This window comes from Phytophthora sojae, assembly GCF_000149755.1.
Source record: "Phytophthora sojae unplaced genomic scaffold PHYSOscaffold_10, whole genome shotgun sequence".
Lineage (NCBI taxonomy): Eukaryota > Oomycota > Peronosporomycetes > Peronosporales > Peronosporaceae > Phytophthora > Phytophthora sojae.
Window position 1 is genome coordinate 1,295,182 of NW_009258124.1, and position 20,062 is coordinate 1,315,243.

The following is a 20,062-nucleotide window of genomic DNA, read 5'->3' on the forward strand; positions in this document are numbered from 1 at the left end:
AGTACTACCGTCGCCGTCTCGAAGACGCCAAGAAGGCCACCGAGTCCTCGGACTACGACGACGGCAAGGATGACTACGGCAAGGACCGCAAGGACGACTACAGCTACGGCAACGATGACTACGGCCACCATCACAAGGACGTCTACGAGTACAAGGGCTGCGACGACTACGGCTACGGCCACGGCAAGGATTACTATGGCAAGGACTACTACGGCAAGGACTACTACGGCAAGGACTACTACTATGGCAAAAACTACTACGGCAAGGACTACTATGGCAAGGACAACTACGGCCGTGGTGACGACTACTACGGTGGCAAGGACGTCTACAGCTACGACTACGGCTACGGCTACTACCCCGACTACTCGATCGGAGGCGGCTATGGATACGGATACTACCCGGACTACTACTCGTCTTACGGTGGTGACTACAGCTTCGGCTACGGCTACGGATACCCCAGCAACTACGGCTATGCTGGCTATGGCTACGGCTATGGTTACCCTGGTGTTGGCTTCGGCTTTGAGTCCGCACCGACGGGTGGCGACGCTGGTCAGCAGGAGACTGGTGGTGTGAGTTCGGCCACCACCACGGAAGACGTTGCCTCCAAGTCGGTGGAGAAGGACAGCAAGACGCCGTCCAAGGGGTCATCCGGCAAGTCCGGCGCTGCGGACAAGTCCAAGGGCAAGGGCAAGTAAACGGAAGCAACCAGGGTGCGCGTGCGTGCGTGCGTGCGTGTGTGCGTGCGAAGGCAAGAAGTCGGAGTACCGTAGACGATGGGCGAGGATGTAGCCCACGGCAAGTGTACTGTCGTGTACACCATGTAGCGTTGATAAAAAAACTGGCAGTGGTAGTACTAGTAGTAAGTAGAAGTAAGACGCCGCCAATGGATGTCATCCTTCTTTTTGCGAACGTTTATTTATGTGTGAGGTTAGTCGTTGGTCGTGGTGTTAGAGCACTCTTCTAACCGCATGTTACTAGTCGGTGATACAAGCGCTGGACACAGTACATAGCCCACCTTTGATTCGCATTGGGCAGGTTGAAGACGACTAAAGTACCATTTAGAGCAGTTCAGATGAGTAGTTGGAGCTGTTGGACGTTTAGAACAGTACAAATAAGTACTACTAGTATAGTATCTCTGAAACGAAACCATGCAGGTAGATAAGCTGTGGCACGTTGATGCGTTGGTTGTATTGCATTTTTGGTAGCCCTGACGTGAAACTACGCAGTGATACTACGCATCCTCTTGTCTCGAACCATCTTCTCGATAGGTTTTCATTTCTAGTTGATGGTGGTTTCAGATCCTGAAACCGTGATTGGATTGATGTTGCGCTCGCTCAACCTTGTGAGAGAGACTACTGAGTGGTAATGGCTTCGTCCATCATCCAGCCTCCGCGCGGCCCCCACTCTCTCACTTTCCAATTCGCCACTCCACCACTAAACCGACCGAGCCCACACCCGAGCTGGCCTCCGCGATCAACATGCACTCCAAGCTCCTCGCCGTGCTCAGCCTGTGCGTCGCCGCCTCCATGCTGCACGTGGCCGACGCCGGTGCCGCTCCTGCAGGCCTCTCGCCGCACCGCCACCTCGGCGCCAACCAGAAAGACTATGGACACCACCCGCGCCGCCACGACCACGACCACGACCACGATCACCGCAAGAAGCACCGCCACCACGATCACGACAAGTACTACCGTCGCCGTCTCGAAGACGCCAAGAAGGCCACCGAGTCCTCGGACTACGACGACGGCAAGGATGACTACGGCAAGGACCGCAAGGACGACTACAGCTACGGCAACGATGACTACGGCCACCATCACAAGGACGTCTACGAGTACAAGGGCTGCGACGACTACGGCTACGGCCACGGCAAGGATTACTATGGCAAGGACTACTACGGCAAGGACTACTACGGCAAGGACTACTGCTATGGCAAAAACTACTACGGCAAGGACTACTATGGCAAGGACAACTACGGCCGTGGTGACGACTACTACGGTGGCAAGGACGTCTACAGCTACGACTACGGCTACGGCTACTACCCCGACTACTCGATCGGAGGCGGCTATGGATACGGATACTACCCGGACTACTACTCGTCTTACGGTGGTGATTACAGCTTCGGCTACGGCTACGGATACCCCAGCAACTACGGCTATGCTGGCTATGGCTACGGCTATGGTTACCCTGGTGTTGGCTTCGGCTTTGAGTCCGCACCGACGGGTGGCGACGCTGGTCAGCAGGAGACTGGTGGTGTGAGTTCGGCCACCACCACGGAAGACGTTGCCTCCAAGTCGGTGGAGAAGGACAGCAAGACGCCGTCCAAGGGGTCATCCGGCAAGTCCGGCGCTGCGGACAAGTCCAAGGGCAAGGGCAAGTAAACGGAAGCAACCAGGGTGCGCGTGCGTGCGTGCGTGCGTGTGTGCGTGCGAAGGCAAGAAGTCGGAGTACCGTAGACGATGGGCGAGGATGTAGCCCACGGCAAGTGTACTGTCGTGTACACCATGTAGCGTTGATAAAAAAACTGGCAGTGGTAGTACTAGTAGTAAGTAGAAGTAAGACGCCGCCAATGGATGTCATCCTTCTTTTTGCGAACGTTTATTTATGTGTGAGGTTAGTCGTTGGTCGTGGTGTTAGAGCACTCTTCTAACCGCATGTTACTAGTCGGTGATACAAGCGCTGGACACAGTACATAGCCCACCTTTGATTCGCATTGGGCAGGTTGAAGACGACTAAAGTACCATTTAGAGCAGTTCAGATGAGTAGTTGGAGCTGTTGGACGTTTAGAACAGTACAAATAAGTACTACTAGTATAGTATCTCTGAAACGAAACCATGCAGGTAGATAAGCTGTGGCACGTTGATGCGTTGGTTGTATTGCATTTTTGGTAGCCCTGACGTGAAACTACGCAGTGATACTACGCATCCTCTTGTCTCGAACCATCTTCTCGATAGGTTTTCATTTCTAGTTGATGGTGGTTTCAGATCCTGAAACCGTGATTGGATTGATGTTGCGCTCGCTCAACCTTGTGAGAGAGACTACTGAGTGGTAATGGCTTCGTCCATCATCCAGCCTCCGCGCGGCCCCCACTCTCTCACTTTCCAATTCGCCACTCCACCACTAAACCGACCGAGCCCACACCCGAGCTGGCCTCCGCGATCAACATGCACTCCAAGCTCCTCGCCGTGCTCAGCCTGTGCGTCGCCGCCTCCATGCTGCACGTGGCCGACGCCGGTGCCGCTCCTGCAGGCCTCTCGCCGCACCACCACCTCGGCGCCAACCAGAAAGACTATGGACACCACCCGCGCCGCCACGACCACGACCACGACCACGATCACCGCAAGAAGCACCGCCACCACGATCACGACAAGTACTACCGTCGCCGTCTCGAAGACGCCAAGAAGGCCACCGAGTCCTCGGACTACGACGACGGCAAGGATGACTACGGCAAGGACCGCAAGGACGACTACAGCTACGGCAACGATGACTACGGCCACCATCACAAGGACGTCTACGAGTACAAGGGCTGCGACGACTACGGCTACGGCCACGGCAAGGATTACTATGGCAAGGACTACTACGGCAAGGACTACTACGGCAAGGACTACTACTATGGCAAAAACTACTACGGCAAGGACTACTATGGCAAGGACAACTACGGCCGTGGTGACGACTACTACGGTGGCAAGGACGTCTACAGCTACGACTACGGCTACGGCTACTACCCCGACTACTCGATCGGAGGCGGCTATGGATACGGATACTACCCGGACTACTACTCGTCTTACGGTGGTGACTACAGCTTCGGCTACGGCTACGGATACCCCAGCAACTACGGCTATGCTGGCTATGGCTACGGCTATGGTTACCCTGGTGTTGGCTTCGGCTTTGAGTCCGCACCGACGGGTGGCGACGCTGGTCAGCAGGAGACTGGTGGTGTGAGTTCGGCCACCACCACGGAAGACGTTGCCTCCAAGTCGGTGGAGAAGGACAGCAAGACGCCGTCCAAGGGGTCATCCGGCAAGTCCGGCGCTGCGGACAAGTCCAAGGGCAAGGGCAAGTAAACGGAAGCAACCAGGGTGCGCGTGCGTGCGTGCGTGCGTGTGTGCGTGCGAAGGCAAGAAGTCGGAGTACCGTAGACGATGGGCGAGGATGTAGCCCACGGCAAGTGTACTGTCGTGTACACCATGTAGCGTTGATAAAAAGACTGGCAGTGGTAGTACTAGTAGTAAGTAGAAGTAAGACGCCGCCAATGGATGTCATCCTTCTTTTTGCGAACGTTTAGTTTTGTGCGGTTTGTCGTTGGTCGTGGTGTTAGTATGACGTTTGCGCGCTGCAAAGTAGATTGCGACGTGAGTTCATTAAGCAGTTAGACAAAGCTCCCTAACTACTTGCCTAACAGGAGGGCTGCAGCACTTCCAACAAGGGCGCCCCCTGTAGCAGCGCCCTCCAGCTCCGCAGCACCAACCACTGGCGCTGGTTATGCAGTACCGCCGTTGTCGCGGCGGCGATTATGTAGATGTAGTGTTGACGCGGTCCGTGCGTCCTGTCGGTCAAGCTGTCGGTGTCGGTCGGGCTGCAGCGTCGGCGTCGTCGACGTCGTCGTCGGTCGGGCTGCAGCGTCGGCGTCGTCGACGACGTCGACGACGTCAGGGCCGGCGTCGTCCTTGGTCTGATATGTCCGTTGTCTGGTCAATACTCCACACTGCCCCCAAGACGACGTGACACCTTCAGAGCATCTCCGTGTCACATCCCGCGGAGACGATTTCCGCACTCATGTAGCCATGCCCCGTCGTATGCACACAACTTCAACGGCAACGAGGTCAAGTTGTACCCATCTTGGGCGATCACCCATAACTTTGCCCCCAGCAACGCTTGGACCCCCAAACTTTTACTGCAATTCAGCCACCTCATGCTCGTCAGCATACTTGCTCACCAAAGCTGGAACATCATGCTGGATCGAGCTGGCAGGCTCCCAGGAATTCTCGATATCCTGGAGCCCACGCCAAGCGACAAACAGCTCCAGCTCACCGGAAGCAGAGTTGACATGGTGTCCAACAATCTCCCGGACCTCAAGGACGATTCCTTGCAAGGAGACGTGCTCACGGATTTCGGCGGTCACGTCGAGGTCCTTGTCGTGGTAAACTTAAGACGCGACCCGTGGACGTCGTACTCAGCCCCAGTGAGCAGGTGGCGGATGAGGAACGAATGCGGAAGGGCCTTCACCACCTGGAAGGGTTCGACCCAACGCACGAGCAACTTGCCTCCCTGGAGGCGCTGGTCCACACGCGACCACAGCACGTAGTCTCCTTCCGAAAAATTGCAAACTGTTCCCTTGGAGCGAGCCATGGCAGCCATGCAGCGCTGCTCGCGCTGGCCGCGCACAACACGGTGCAGGCCCTGGAGACTGCGGCGTAGCTCCTCGATAGCCTCACGGAACTCGGCCTTGTCCAGCGGCAGTGCGCGCGGCAACTTGTCCTCCGGGATCATCACGACGTCCAGCGCCGAAGGCGCTGGGAGTCCCGTGAACAGCTCGACAGGGGCACAATTTCCCAGCGAGACCACGGGCGTGTGGTTCAGATTGGCCTGCACAAGTGGCAGTAGATGCACCCAATTGCGGGTGTTGAGCTGGTTATCGCAGCGTCACCCTCAGCACTTGGAGGATATCGCGGTTCACCCTTTCCACGGTGCCGTTGATCACCGGTGAGTACACCGGTACAAAGCCGCGCGATACTCCGAGCCGCTCAGCTAGCCACTCTATCACGTAGTTCTTAAAATATGCTCCACTGTCTGACATCCACATTGCTGGCAGCCCAAACCTCTTGTGCCAGTCCAGAATAGCCTCCACAGCTGTCTGACTGTCGGCAGAGTCTGCGGCCACCAGCTCGCAGTAGTGGGTCAGCTCGTCCTTCAAAACGAGCACGTACTTGGCCTCGCCATAGCTTTCACCCAGGTAGAGATAAGATAGTCCATGTGCATGCACTCGTTTCGGTCGGCCACCTCTCGGTCGACCGTCCAGTCACGCTGGATCAGTGTACCACCCTTGACATGCTTACAGGGGAGGCACTCGTTGATGAAACGCACGACGGCTGGTCGGACGTTATCCAGCGAGAAATGTCGGTTTAGAAGTTCAACCATCACGTGGACACCGCGGTGTCCTTGTGCACCGCAGTGCGCGACCACAAAGATACGCTTCACCAAGCCCTTGGCCTTGGTGGGGATCCAAAGGCGTCCTTCAACTTCAACAGCTCCATTCACCTCCTCTCCCCATCGGGTGCGTCGCGGCGGTGCTGCCGCTGTGCCTTCACCACGTCGTCTCGCGTGGGCCAGACGAAATGGTCGTCCTGCAGTGGACGCAGCTCGGAGAGCGTCTGGGCAGATCGCGTGGTCACGCGCTTGACAGCGAGAGCTTCACCAGTACCAGTTGCCGGCATGTCGGCCCAAAGGTTGGCCTCTCCAGCGATGTGGTGAATCACGTATCTGCAGCTGATCAGCTTCAACACCAAGCGTTGTAGTTTGCCTTTGACATGCTGCTTCACTTCCTTGTGAGGCGAGAACAACTGGATCAGGTTAGATTGGTCACAGTAGATGTGAAACCTTTCCTCCCGCGCGAGCATGTAGTCTAGTTCATCACATGCCTTCACAATGGGGTACCCTTCTTTCTCCACAATTGACCAATTCAGTTGCGCACCCTTGAACATTCCTCCACAGCAGATCAAAAGTTCATGCGATTGCTCCTCTACTGGAACGCCCTCTTGCCAGCGGCAGACCTGCGTGACCACCATAGCGTAACCGGACAGCGAGGCGTCGCTGAACATGCACACGGTTGCCCCACGTTCCGGGAAAATGAGCTTGCCTGATCTCTCAACCATTGCCAACGTGTTCCTGAATGCAACTTCCTCATCAGCAGTCCAATCGAGTGTAGCTCCGCTAAGCTGAGCTTTGCGGCGGCCCCGCTCCCTCATCACTTGCTCGAGCTTCTCCTGTAGTGGCGCCACAGTCCTAGCATAGTCCACCATGCTGTCGTGCAGCCAATTCAAAGCGCACAAGAAATGCTGCAAAGCGGCACCGGTGGGTGGCAGCGGCATCTTCATGAGAGCTTCGAGCCGCTCGGGGTCATGGGCTTCGCCATCGATCACCTTACCGCACCACTTAACGCGGCGCGCGAACAACTTGCACTTCTTGGCATTCAACTTCAACTTGCGCTGCCGCAGGATGGAGAAGAACCGCTCAAGGTTGTCCAAAAATGCCCCTGGGGTCTGAGCGAAAAGCAGGACGTCGTCAATCCACACGAGAATGCTCTTAAACAACAGCTCCTTCAGGACATCATTCATATGTGCCTGGAAATGGACTGCCGAGTCGCTGGCTCCCTGGGCACACGGGTAGGAGTAAAGACTCCGTCCTCAGTCACAAAGCTGAACATTTCACGGCTGTTGGAGTGAAGTGGCATTTGCCAAAAACCCTTGCGAAAATCAAAAGTCCCAAAACCGTAGGCGCCGCGTACTGCCCCCACCACCACGGCAAGGTTTGGCGCAGCTCCGGCTATCGGTACAGTCAGCTTGCTGACTGGCCGGTAATCGATCGTAATCCGAAACTCGTCGGTGCCCTGCTTAGCACAGGCAACGCAGGGCAGGACCACCGACTTTGGTTGTTTCGCTCGACCAAGCCAGCAGCCTCCAACTCGCGCACATAGTCGCGCAAGAATCGACGCTGCACCTCGGGGTAGCGCCTCACACCACTTCGATAAGGCTGAGCATCTGGTACAAGCTGCACCTCCAGCGGCTCCACATCAGCCGCATCATCATGGCCCAACCGGATCCGGAACACGTCAGAGTAGCTCAGCACCAGGTCTCGTAGTCGATCGGCAGACTCCAGGTCAAATCCTGCCTCGATCGCGTCGTCCACGAGGCCATGGAGCATTGCCGCCACTTCGTCACCGTCGGCATCACCAAGCAACTCGACTTGGTCGCTGGGGATGTCATCTGCTTCGGCGTCGGCCTCCCCGAGGTTGTGCTGCACCAGCTGCTCGAATATCCCATCAAGATCCACACCGATGGACTGGAGGGTAGCTCTACCAACGAGAAGTTCCTCCTCTGGTGCCTCAAGCACCAAGCATTCGATGTTCGACAAGCAAAGAGGCCCTGCCGCCGTCACGATCCGCAGGTCGACGTACACCCGTTCGTGGCAATACATAGCGTTGCCACCTGCAGCCATCACCTGCAGTGGCGGCTCGCACTCTCACGGTCGGCAGATCAGGCACCAGCTCCCGAAGTTCACCAAGCCCTGGCCGTCCAATGATGTTCGCATCTGAGCCCGTGTCTGGGCAGAACGGCACGGTCAACACGCTGTTTATGACAGCGGTCCTGAAGCTTGGTTCGTCATCGGCCGTGACCCGCTTGACACGATCGGGCTACTGGCCTTTCCGCTCGCGCAGATTCTTTGCAACCTCAGCCTTCTGCTCCGCAGACGCCGTTGGGCAGTCCCGAGCCCAATGCGGCCCTTTACAGATCAGGCATCCATCGCGAGGGGGCTTGCGCTGGTCCCCAGAACCGCGGTTGCCACCGTTGGTGCTAGGTGGCTTTGACTGCGGCTTAGCCGGGCGCTGCTGCGCCTTTCCTCCTGCTGTGGCCGAGTCCTTCACTCGCGGAGCTGAATTTTGCTTCATCTCAGACTGCATGAGATGGTACTGCTGTTGTCTGGTCGCTCGCTCGATCATCAAGTCGTGCAGGGCCAGGTCGCTCACCTTCGCCTCACGGTGAGTCAACTCGACCAGCCTGCTCAAGTCAATCTTCAACATCTCCGGCGTCACGTTGCTCAGCAGCAGCAGTTTGCATCGTAGCTTCATACGCTGACGGCCTTCCTCGCCGACAGCTGGCCCTCGGCCCAACATGCCAGCCAATCCGTTGTCCTCGACCAAACAGTCAAAAGTCATGAAGTAGTTGGCGATCCTGGCCTCGACGTCAAACTCCGATAGATCCATCCTCAATTCACGCGGGAATAGCAGAGTGACGTCGGGGACGCGGTCGTTCATCATCGCGCCCACTTTTCGTTTCATTTCCGCGAGCAGCATGTCGTCCGACACGCTCTCGACGTCCTTCTTCAGGATGTAGTGGGCCACGTGCTCCAGCACACCGTCGATCGCACACTCCGCGTCACGGCTCCTTGGACTTCGCCCGTGACGCGACACTGCTCCGCGACCTTGCCTTCATACTGCCTCCGCTCTCGGAGGAACGTCAAAATGGTCGACTGGCTCCAGATCTTGAGACTTGGGGCCCTCGTCACCTCGAAGATAGGCTGCGGCATCGCCATCTTGACGTCGCCCTCGGCGTCATACTCGTAGTCGTCGTTCATGCCAGGCATGTCGTAGCGATGCTTGTTTCGTCAAAGAATTCTTTATGACGTTTGCGCGCTGCAAAGTAGATTGCGAAGTGAGTTCATTAAGCAGTTAGACAAAGCTCCCTAACTACTTGTCTAACAGGAGGGCGCCCCTGTAGCAGCGCCCTCCAGCTCCGCAGCACCAACCACTGGCACTGATTCTGCAGTACCGCCGTTGACACGGCGGCGATTATGTAGATGTAGTGTTGACGTGGTCCGTGGTCAAGCTGTCGGTGTCGGTCGGGCTGCAGCGTCGGCGCCGTCGACGACGTCAGGGCCGGCGTCGTCCTTGGTCTGATGTGTCCGTTGTCTGGTCAATACTCCACGGTTAGAGCACTCTTCTAACCGCATGTTACTTAGTCGGTGATACAAGCGCTGGACACAGTACATAGCCCACCTTTGATTCGCATTGGGCAGGTTGAAGACGACTAAAATACCATTTAGAGCAGTTCAGACGAGTAGTTGGAGCTGTTGGACGTTTAGAACAGTACAGATAAGTACTACTAGTATAGTATCTCTGAAACGAAACCATGCAGGTAGATAAGCTGTGGCACATTGATGCGTTGGTTACATTGTATTTTTGGTAGCCCTGACGTGAAACTACGCAGGTAGATTTAGGCTTAGCGATAAATGTCACTTCGGCGTTTGCCCTCTTCTGCACAAGCGCCAAACCAACAGGTTAACAGCCGCACTAAGCTCAAGCCCCCGACGACCGACATGACGACGTCAAGCAAGAAGGCCGAAGTCATCCTGGGAAGCGACAATTACTTCCACTGGGATTTCGCGACGCGCATGACGCTAGCGAGGAAGGGGTTGCTGGCGCACGTGCCGTTGGTGCAGGAACCGGCTGAGATCACCGAAAGCTGGCTGCTCAACGACATGAAGGCGCTCGGACTCATCGCTCAAGGGGTGGCGGTGGAGCACCACACGAAGATTCGGTCTGCGACATCAGCCATCCAGGCCCGGAACACTCTTCGCGAGTTCTACAACCGGACTACGATGCATAACCGCGTAACGATGACTCGTCGGTTGCATGAGCTCAAGATGGAGGACGGAGCCACGATGGCGAAGCGTCTGGGCCGCTTTGACGAGCTCATTGTTGGCCTGCAAACTCTCAGCGAGCCTCTGGACGGCGGCCGACAACTCGTTATCCTGCTGAGCAGCTTGCCAGCGGAGTACGAGATGATCGCATCGATTGTCGAGAACACGAAGGATGCGACTCTAACCAAGGTCAAGGAGAAGTTGCACAAGGAGTACGAGCGACAGGAGAAGAAGGAGACCTCGGAGCTTGCGCTGAAGGCCACCTCATTCAGCGGCAAGGGACAGAATCGAAGATTCGGCAAGGTCGGAAAGGGGTTTGACCGGAAGAACAAGGGCGGCCGAAAACTCGGCGGGTTCAAGGGCAAGTGTTTCAACTGCGATCAAGTCGGTCACATGAAGCGGGACTGCCCGGAGCAACGAAACGGCGACACTACCGAAGACTCGGTGTTTGCTGTTGGGGAAGATCGGTCGGCGGGATGGCTGATCGACAGCGGGGCGACGGCGCCCATGACGCCCCACCGCGACGACTTGTACGAGTACGACGAGTTGTCGGCAGACATGCATGTGACGATCGCGGATGGAAAGAATATTCGTGTGACCGGGAAAGGATCGGTGCGCCTGACGGGCATCGACGGGAAGCGCATCAAGATGGTGGAGGTGCTCCACATCCCTGGACTCGACCGACGGCTGCTCTCGGTCGGCAAGTTGGCTGAGCGCGGCATGAGCGTGGAGTTCCAGCGCAAGTTGTGCATCATTTGGGACAAGTCCAAAGCGATCGCTTCGGGCCAGAAGGTCGGCAAGGCGTACTTGCTGGACTGCCAACATGGCACGGCGTACTACACCGAATACTCGGGGATCGACGGTCAGTGGGAGCTTTGACACGCTCGCATGGGACATCTTAACGAAGACTCGTTGGCGAAGACAAGGCAGGCCACGACGGGGTTGCCGATGACCCAGAAGACGGTTACGACCCTGTGTAGAGGATGCATGAAGGGCAAGCAGACGGTTGCGCACTTCCCGGCGCGCTCGCAGACGAAGACGACTCGCCCGCTGTAGCTCGTCCACGCGGACGTGATGGGCCCGATGAAGACAAAATCGAAGAGCGGTGCGAAATACGTACTCACATTCGTTGACGATTAGTCGCGGTACGTCGTGGTGTACTTCTTGACCAAGAAGAGCGAGGTCTCGGCGAAATTCAAGTTGTTCATGAAGCTGTACCAGAACCAATGGGGACAGCGCATCAAGTGCCTGCGATCGGACAACGGCACCGAGTTCGTGAACCAACCGATGACTGAGATCTGCCGGCAGAACGGGATCATGCACCAGAAGACTGGCCCGTACAGCCCGCAGCAAAATGGAGTGGCGGAGCGGATGAACCGCGCAATCATGGGGAAGGCTCGGAGCATGCTACATTACAAGGGCTTGACTTCGCTGTGGTGGGCAGAGGCGGTCAGCACTGCCGCATATCTGATGAACCGGTCGACCAGCAGTATGCACCCAACGAAGACTCCATACGAGTTGGCGTACGGCGTGAAACCTCGGCTGGAGCACTTTCGTGTGTTTGGATCGATAGGATACGCTCACATTGACAAGGCTTCAAGCGCATGTTCCTGGGGTACGCCGATGACTCGAAGCGTTATCGAGTCTATGACTTGGAGTCGAACAAGGTGAAGGTGTCCAGATCGGTGAAGCTTGACGAACGAGAAGTGAGTGGAATCTACGAGACGGCGTCCACCGAGGACTCGGCAGTCATCCATGTGACGAAGGATGTCGAAGATCGCGTATTGCACGAACCGGAACGACGACCGGCGGCTGATAAGCCGATGGAGTCTGTGGAGGAGACCACCGAAGAGTCGGAGACACGTGCGACGGAACCAAACGAGTCGTCGGTACAGAATCTGACGGACTCCCGGAGGGTGGCAAGCCCAATGATGACTGAGGAAATGGTGTTTCACCCAGCACCGGAACTAATTCGACGTGCCCGCGAACCTGTGCTACATCTTGAAGACGCCGAAGAGAAGACCCGGACAATGACGACACTTCTGGCCTCCATCGCCCAAGAGACCGAGGTTTGACGAGGACAGCCTACTTGCCGAAGCTGTGCTTGCATATGCTGCAGATGTCAGCGACGCCGACGACGCACCTACCACGTATCAGCAGGCTATGCGGAGCAACGAAGCCTCGGAGTGGGTCAAGGCGATGAATGCGGAGCTGAAGGCGCACGCTGACAATAGGTCATGGACTATGGTTCGCCGGACGAAAGATGCTCGGCCGATTGGATGTCGGTGGGTTTTCGCCAAGAAGCGCAACGAGCATGGCCGAGTAGTCAGGTACAAGGCTCGGCTGGTGGCGAAAGGATTCAAGCAGAAGTTTGGCGTGGACTTCTTCGAGACGTACTCACCCGTCGCCAACATGAACTCGATCCGAGTTGTGTTGTCTGAGGCGAGGCGGGTGAACGCCTTTATCGTCCAGGGTGTATAGCGTACATCTGGTAGGCTTAGACCCGGGAGGGTTAATCTTACGGAAACCCGGAACTTACAATGAATATAAGCTCCGGTTGACGTGTGACCTTGTGCAATCCCTATAGGTGTCGTTTATCTTCGGCGGACCGAGTTTCAACCTTGGGAATCGAAATTGATCAAAGATACAGGAATACAGAGAACTTCCGGGCGCTACTCGTTCCGGGAGTCCTGAATGGGAGTGAGATCACGAGCAAAGACCTTCTCCAAAATAACTAATATCAATACAGAGTCTGTACACACAATATGCAGCCTGTCAATTTTAGGTTGCACCCCGAATACAGGTAAATTCGGGATGCCCCACGCACCACTCCTGAATGCCAGGAGAACAATACAGGTACCTTCCTACCACACGCAATCTACAGGGGGCGATTGCCACAACCTCCTAAAACGCAGGGAATATGAAATGCAAGCGCACACTGGGATTGTACGCCACAACTGGGAAATGAAGCAGGTGTACCAACCCGAATGGGCAATACGTTTGGGTACCTGACTTGGCTTGATGATGTAGTGAGAAGTTTTCGAGGGCCTTGGATCAGGCGTTACTCAATGCTCGCAGCGGGGCTCCGAATGGTACACCCTCTCATGGGCTCCTAGGCGGTACACTCTCCCGTGGGCGGCGGCTGTCCTTAGGCGAATCACGAACCAGGCACTTATGCACTTGAACGCAAAACAAACTCTGTTGATCTTTATCCTCTTCTCTCTCTCTCTTTGGCTATCTCTCTTCTCTTTTGTATCTCTCTCTTCATCGTTGTATACTTCTCTTCTTCTTCATATGGTCTTATGGTGTCGAGAATTACCTCAAAGATCACCGTGAGTGATGGTCTCCTCGTCGCAAGCACCGTCGCGGATGGCTACGTCCCGGTGTTGAAGTTGTGGTCCACACCACATGTCGGCGATGGGGCGTGACGTCGATGCGTCGCAGCGGTTTCGCACCTAAGACGCACCTACCTTACGTTCGCGTACCTACGAGTCTTCGGCGACTCTTCGATGGCGACTGTTGGTGCTAGAAGATCCGAAACGGACACGTTTAGACATAGTATTTGTATTGGACTATAGGAAAGACAAGATAGAACAGATAAGCCCTTTGGGCAACAACACAGAACAGCTTTTCCTCTCAACCGCGCAAGGAAGACGCCAGCGCACGGTGGACGACCCGTGACCAAGGTAAACCTGGTTAGGGGGGATCATGCCTGTCGGTGAGCACGCCTACTAGTATCGTAGCGAGTGTTCATCCGGCAGGGTCAAGAGTAGAGTAGAAGGAGATTGGCCGTGTATACGAAGGGCGAATTGTCGCCGTATATTGGGTTAGAGCTTAAGTGCTTCCCATTGATATCTTACCGTCGGAGATTTCTCTGACACCCTCGCGAACAGCCTACCAGAGGCCAGGACCCTTCCTTTGGAGGGACCGCGGGGTTATTACGTGTGAAGAGCACTCCAGTCGTCGCTCGTGACTGGAAGTGCTGGGTTTTGCTGGTGGCCTAAGGAAACCACGGGACATAAGGGGAAACGACCAACCCGACGAACGGGTGTGAAGCTGGGCCTTTAGGTTCATATTCATTAACCCGACAAGCCTGCTGAGTTATCGCTACTCATCGTGACTCAGTGGGTGTTGTCTTAAGGGATTGTGCCTACATCTACTAGAAAATCGGCGTGTTCCTACACGACAGTCTTATTACCTTGAGGGCCGCTGGATTCTTCACGCGGTCTCCTCTGCTCATATCTTCATACACTTGTTCGGGTTCTCTCGGCTTCAGTATATCCGGGCGTCGCGTCGCGGCGCACACTCATCACTTGATATTGGAGGGACTCGGGTGCCTGACCTGGGGATCTGCTGCACTGCTGACACATCGAACTCAGACTGGCTCACTCTCCATAGTGAAACCAAGTCACGCTCGGAACTGGCGCCTTGGTCGCTGACTTCGCTGACTTGGCGCGTTCCTGGGCGCTGGTCCATTGGCAGATATCTGCAGTGTCTTGGGGCTTCTCCATTCAGGGCAGTCATGGTCCATTCGGGATGGTCGGCACTTGGGCACTCCGGGCGTTGTCCATTCAGGATGGCCATTCACCATTCGGGGTAGTTGCATTCCATTCGAGCTGCCGGCTGTCCATCCAGGCTGCCGTCGACTCCACGAGCTTCGGTGGCCACTTAGTCTCGCTGCTTGAGGTCCTCAACTTGTTGTCGGGTCACACTCGGGGTCTTCGTAGTCGCAGTATCCTGGATGTTCATCTTCAACATGGTGGTGGTACAATGCAGGGTGTCGATGGCTTGGTACACTTGAGTAGCTTCACACTCGGGCTGCTGGGGATTCGAAGTACCTTGGGATGCCTTGGCCTCGCCAAGAAGGGTAGCTCTCCGGGATACGTTCACCGGGGCACTTCACGGTCTCCCTTCGTCAGACTAGGTCGGGGCTGGACTGGGTGCTGCGCACCTCCGGCCAGTTGAGGTCAAACTCGACCAGGTATCCATACTCCACATCTCCTCCATCACGCTCGGGCGTTCCACAGGCACGCCATCCTGAATGAACCCTTCTTTCCCGCACGAACCATTCGAGTACTCTTGTCAGAGCCACCGGGAACGGTAATCAAGAAAATATCAAGTTGCTTCGCCACAACCGCCCCTCTGGTTATGGGCTTCCACAGAGAATGCCATCTTCAAGGTGGTAGGCCATGAGCAGACCACCAGGCGAGCCCACTTGTCCTGGGGACGTTGCTTCCGGAACACCAATGTCCTCCCGAATCACTGAGCATCGACCCGTCTCCACTCCATCTTTCACCCTTGCTGCGGATCGTAGGCCACCCCACAAACATGCGCGCACGTCGCGTCAAGTCCACTGTTCACGTCCAAGGCATGCTACGCGGACTGAAATCCCAACGGTGACAGCAAATTGGAACCGACGCCCCTGGAGGGGATCGGCCGACAACTGCACCGGTCTTCATTCGCCCCCCCCCCCCCCCCCGCAGGCGCTTTACATCCGAAGCATCTTCTCCCATTTCTAGCCATTGCGGGCCGCAGCTTCAAACAGGCACTACATCCGGGGCGTACGTGTTCGTCCACTCCCGGGCGTACTCGCCTCGCTCTCAATAATCCAATCGCAATCAAAACTGTATCCGTCGAAATCACACTTCCGTTCCGCTCGAGTTATCCATTCGGGGTGGCTATAGCCTGCGAGTCGCGCTTCCGGGCTGTCTAGCCTGAATTCGCCCCTTAGCATTCGCCCCTGGGGTGGACGCATACCGCGACGCACTGTAGTCGAGTTCACGTTTCGAGATCCGCCCCTGACCATCTTCGTCGTTGTAGGACACGTGGCCTCCACCACAAAGCGGGTAGCACACCTCGGTACGGGACGCCCCATTACTTCGGTCTGGATGTCCAAACGGATGGCGACAGCGGTAATTAGGGTTCGCCCGGAGCATTTCAGGCTGTTGGCACCGTCTACCACATCCATCGTAGAACAAGTCGTAGTCCACTTGGTTCCATGGCGGGTAGGCCGGACGCGGTTGAAGTCGATGGTGTTGCTGGATAGGAACGTTTGAAGGGCAATATGGCTATCCCGAATAGTCCACCTCGAAGGGGATTTCCTGAACAAGCCGTGCCTTCGGAAGCAGTCGCACATTCGGGGAATTTTCAGCTCAGACATCCTGGACTTGGTCTGTTCGACCATCCGGGGCGGCGTTCGCCAGCTTAGCGGCATTCTGGACTCCGTTTTCTCCGTCCCTAGCGGCATACTCTCCGCCTCGGCGCTTCGCCACGAAATGATCTCGAGCGGCTTCGCCCGCCTTGAAGAATTGCGAATGCGGCAGTCCAACGTCGTCATGCTCAACATCTAGGCGCAGGCTCTCGCATCGCTTCAGGATGTATTCCAGGTCTGTTGTCGTTTCAAACCGATGACCTTCCAGGCTAGTCTTGAGTTGGCCATCACGAAGCTTCCGGAGGTACTGCCGAATGTGCAGCTCACACTGCATGCCGGACTTCCGAAAGTGTATACCGGCTCGATCGACGGCAATATGCAGGCGGTACAAGAATGCCAAGGCGCTCTCGTCGCTGCATTGACTCATGGTATACAGTAGTACCGTTCGAGTTTCGGCGACGTCGATTGGCAGTACTCACGCTTAAACGTCCTGGATAGTCGCGCCCAGTCGTGACGCACATGCTTGGGTAGCTGACCGCGCCAGTCGCGCACCTCGGGTGGCATCTCCAGCTTGAGTTCCCGCAGCTTCGTCCGGTTGGACCAGCCACCTTGAGAAGCGAGATTCAGGAAGCGCTCCCACAAACGACGCCGAAGAGACAGCGGTTCACCTTGGTCGAAGCCATGCAGCACACTTGAATCCACATACGGCCAGTAAGTAACGACGGTAGTGCCATCTAGCGCAACAACGCTTGCCACGGAGTCCTCACGCGGGCTGTCAGAACCATAGCCGCTTGAATCCGCAGAACTACATTCCGAGCACGAGCTGTCGTCCAAGGAGCTTTTCGAGTCGTCTGAAATCTCCGAATGTGAGCTCTTCCTGGAGGACTGTGCCGTAGGTTCGGACCTCCAATCACGATGGTACTCCGGATCAGGCACGGCTGTTATTCCTCGGGATGCGCTTGGCAGGGTAGTCCTGCATGTCGCTTCTTCCTTAGCATAGTTACCTCCAGTCATAGAGGTCCAGGTTGCATGAAGCTCGGCTGCGGCAGATCGGCCATCTGGTTTGACCCGTCTCTCCGTTGCGTGTCCCTTGATTACGCCACTGGATTCTTGGTGCATAGTCAGGCGCCCCGTCCTTGCTTGACTTGAACAATCCGATCAGGCATGGGTGTTGCTTCAGCACCTTGAACCTGGGATGATGTTGTCCGAGTGTCGCGCGAGTGCGTTCTCCGAACGTTCCCAGGATCAGAATCAGCCACCTTGCCTCGCGACTGGGCTGTTTCCAGCAGTGCCAACCTCCGCTCGAAAAGCTTCTGCTGTTCTTTCAAGAGTCTCCGCTGTTCTTCCAGGACCCTCTGCGCCATGCCTTCCTGAGACTGTAGCCTCGCAGCATCCTGGACTCGTCTTGCCGCCTCGGCGCCAACCCGGAGGTGTTCTTCCTGCGCGTGCTCCGCATTCACGGCCTCTCGCGCGCGCTGTAGTGCGTCCTCCTGGGTGCCTTCCACGATTTCGCGGATCTTCGTTGCAGACGTCTTTTCCATGGCTACCTGGATTGGAGTCCGGGTGTCCAAAACACGCTGGGTCTCCGAGGCTTCTTCCCGACCGGCCAGCAACTGCGTGGCTTGGTAAGCCTGGAAGGTTCGCATCATCTTCTCGTTGGCAGCCTCAACCTTCCGGTCCGTGACGCTATCCGTATCCTGAAGTGGTTGCTTCAGCTCAGGCACACTCGCCTCCATTCGGAGCACAGCATCCTGAACCATTCTGGCAAAGTCCAGTACAGCTTGGTCGCCCAGAATTGGGGTTTGCTCATCCCATTTGGACTTCGCTGATCGACGTGACGGCTTTACCGATTTCGGCGAGCGAACTGGCTTCCCGGTGTATCTGGAACTTTAGCGGCTTCGACGGTCTGCATCTTCAGAACTGGACATCTTCGACCTGCGCCCACTCCGTCTACCGGTGCGACCAGACTCCGATATAACGACATCGTCCGGGGCTACTGGAACTGGTGATGCAGGGAATAATGTATCGACGGCTGGAACGCTCCGCATTTCGGGGATCCGAGCAGCGTCAGCTGGGGCGGTCATCGGGATTCTGGATTCGTCACCCGGACCAGTAAAGTCAAAAACCATCCGGGAGCCTCTCGTCGGCGCCACCCTGGGTAGCCCCTCTGGAGGGACGATCGGTACGGATGATCTCAACCGCGAAGTCGCGTTCAGCAAGCTGGGCACCGGACCTTCCTGGGCGGCCAGCAGCGGACTCTCTTCCTTGATCATGCGCGCCTGAGTGAGGGACTCATCCGAGTCGTCGTCCGGCACGATCACATCTTGGGCCGGTTGGGACGTTCCCGAAGGTTTATCCACGGCCGACGACTCAACCTTGACGGCGCCTCCCACAGACGCCTGGGCGGGCACATCCGGAATGGACACGCCCACAACCTCTACCTCCGAGTCCGGGGTGTAGTTCACTTCCGAGCGACTCGAGGGCCCTTCTCTTCGTCATCCGGGGTGGCGGCATCCAGGGACACGTGGTGCGCATCCTGGGCCGCCGGCTCCGAATCCGGCTGATCTTGGTCCTCCGTCGACTCCTTCTCCTCGCGAGCTGCCTTGCGCCTCGCGGCGTTTGTCCGGCGAGTATTCTGCTCGACTTCCTCGAGCGAGAGCTGCTCTTCCGGAGGCATCCCTTGAGACCGACGCGAGCGTCGCACGCCATCCGCGCGTCCGCCGCGCCCCCTTTCGCGTATGCTTTCACTTCCAGCCATAACCCCAAGAGTTAGTAGGTTAGTAGCTCTCAGCACCCCTTAAAGATCCTCAATCAATATACAATTCTAGGTCAAAACCCTAGGCAACCAAATCCGAGCGCGCGCACCAGCTGAGGCGAGGCGGGTGAACGCCTTTATCGTCCAGGATGTATAGCGTACATCCGGTAGGCTCAGACCCGGGAGGGTTAATCTTACGGAAACCCGGAACTTACAATGAATATAAGCTCCGGTTGACGTGTGACCTTGTGCAATCCCTATAGGTGTCGTTTATCTTCGGCGGACCGAGTTTCAACCTTGGGAATCGAAATTGATCAAAGATACAGGAATACGGAGAACTTCCAGGCGCTACTCGTTCCGGGAGTCCTGAATGGGAGTGAGATCACGAGCAAAGACCTTCTCCAAAATAACTAATATCAATACAGAGTCTGTACACACAATATGCAGCCTGTCAATTTTAGGTTGCACCCCGAATACAGGTAAATTCGGGATGCCCCACGCACCACTCCTGAATGCCAGGAGAACAATACAGGTACCTTCCTACCACACGCAATCTACAGGGGGCGATTGCCACAACCTCCTAAAACGCAGGGAATATGAAATGCAAGCGCACACTGGGATTGTACGCCACAACTGGGAAATGAAGCAGGTGTACCAACCCGAATGAGCAATACGTTTGGGTACCTGACTTGGCTTGATGATGTAGTGAGAAGTTTTCGAGGGCCTTGGATCAGGCGTTACTC

The 20,062-nt window shown here is 56.3% G+C and overlaps 4 protein-coding genes across 4 annotated transcripts; 1 reads left to right on the forward strand and 3 right to left on the reverse strand.

Moving 5' to 3' along the window:
• Window positions 1–1,478: 1,478 nt before the first annotated feature.
• PHYSODRAFT_339371 (hypothetical protein) lies at window positions 1,479–2,378 on the forward strand (the record flags this gene model as incomplete). The annotated part of the gene is made up of 1 exon (XM_009537306.1): window positions 1,479–2,378. The coding sequence occupies one exon, from the start codon at window positions 1,479–1,481 to the stop codon at window positions 2,376–2,378; it is 900 nt and encodes a 299-aa protein (XP_009535601.1).
• A 2,845-nt stretch (window positions 2,379–5,223) lies between these two features.
• PHYSODRAFT_414166 (hypothetical protein) lies at window positions 5,224–5,601 on the reverse strand (the record flags this gene model as incomplete). Its single annotated transcript, XM_009537307.1, has 2 exons — window positions 5,224–5,370; window positions 5,491–5,601. Coding segments are annotated over 2 exons (258 nt in total), but the record flags the coding sequence as incomplete, so codon positions are not given.
• Window positions 5,602–7,985: 2,384 nt separating this feature from the next.
• On the reverse strand, window positions 7,986–9,067 carry PHYSODRAFT_362026 (hypothetical protein; the record flags this gene model as incomplete). The annotated part of the gene is made up of 1 exon (XM_009537308.1): window positions 7,986–9,067. The coding sequence occupies one exon, from the start codon at window positions 9,065–9,067 to the stop codon at window positions 8,408–8,410; it is 660 nt and encodes a 219-aa protein (XP_009535603.1). The 3' UTR covers window positions 7,986–8,407.
• Window positions 9,068–15,081: 6,014 nt separating this feature from the next.
• Window positions 15,082–19,322, reverse strand: PHYSODRAFT_339375 (hypothetical protein; the record flags this gene model as incomplete). Its single annotated transcript, XM_009537309.1, has 7 exons — window positions 15,082–15,267; window positions 15,365–15,424; window positions 16,572–16,904; window positions 17,084–17,449; window positions 17,800–18,389; window positions 18,798–19,005; window positions 19,041–19,322. 7 exons carry the CDS (start codon window positions 19,320–19,322, stop codon window positions 15,082–15,084), a joined length of 2,025 nt encoding a protein of 674 aa, XP_009535604.1.
• Between the last annotated feature and the right edge of the window lie 740 nt (window positions 19,323–20,062).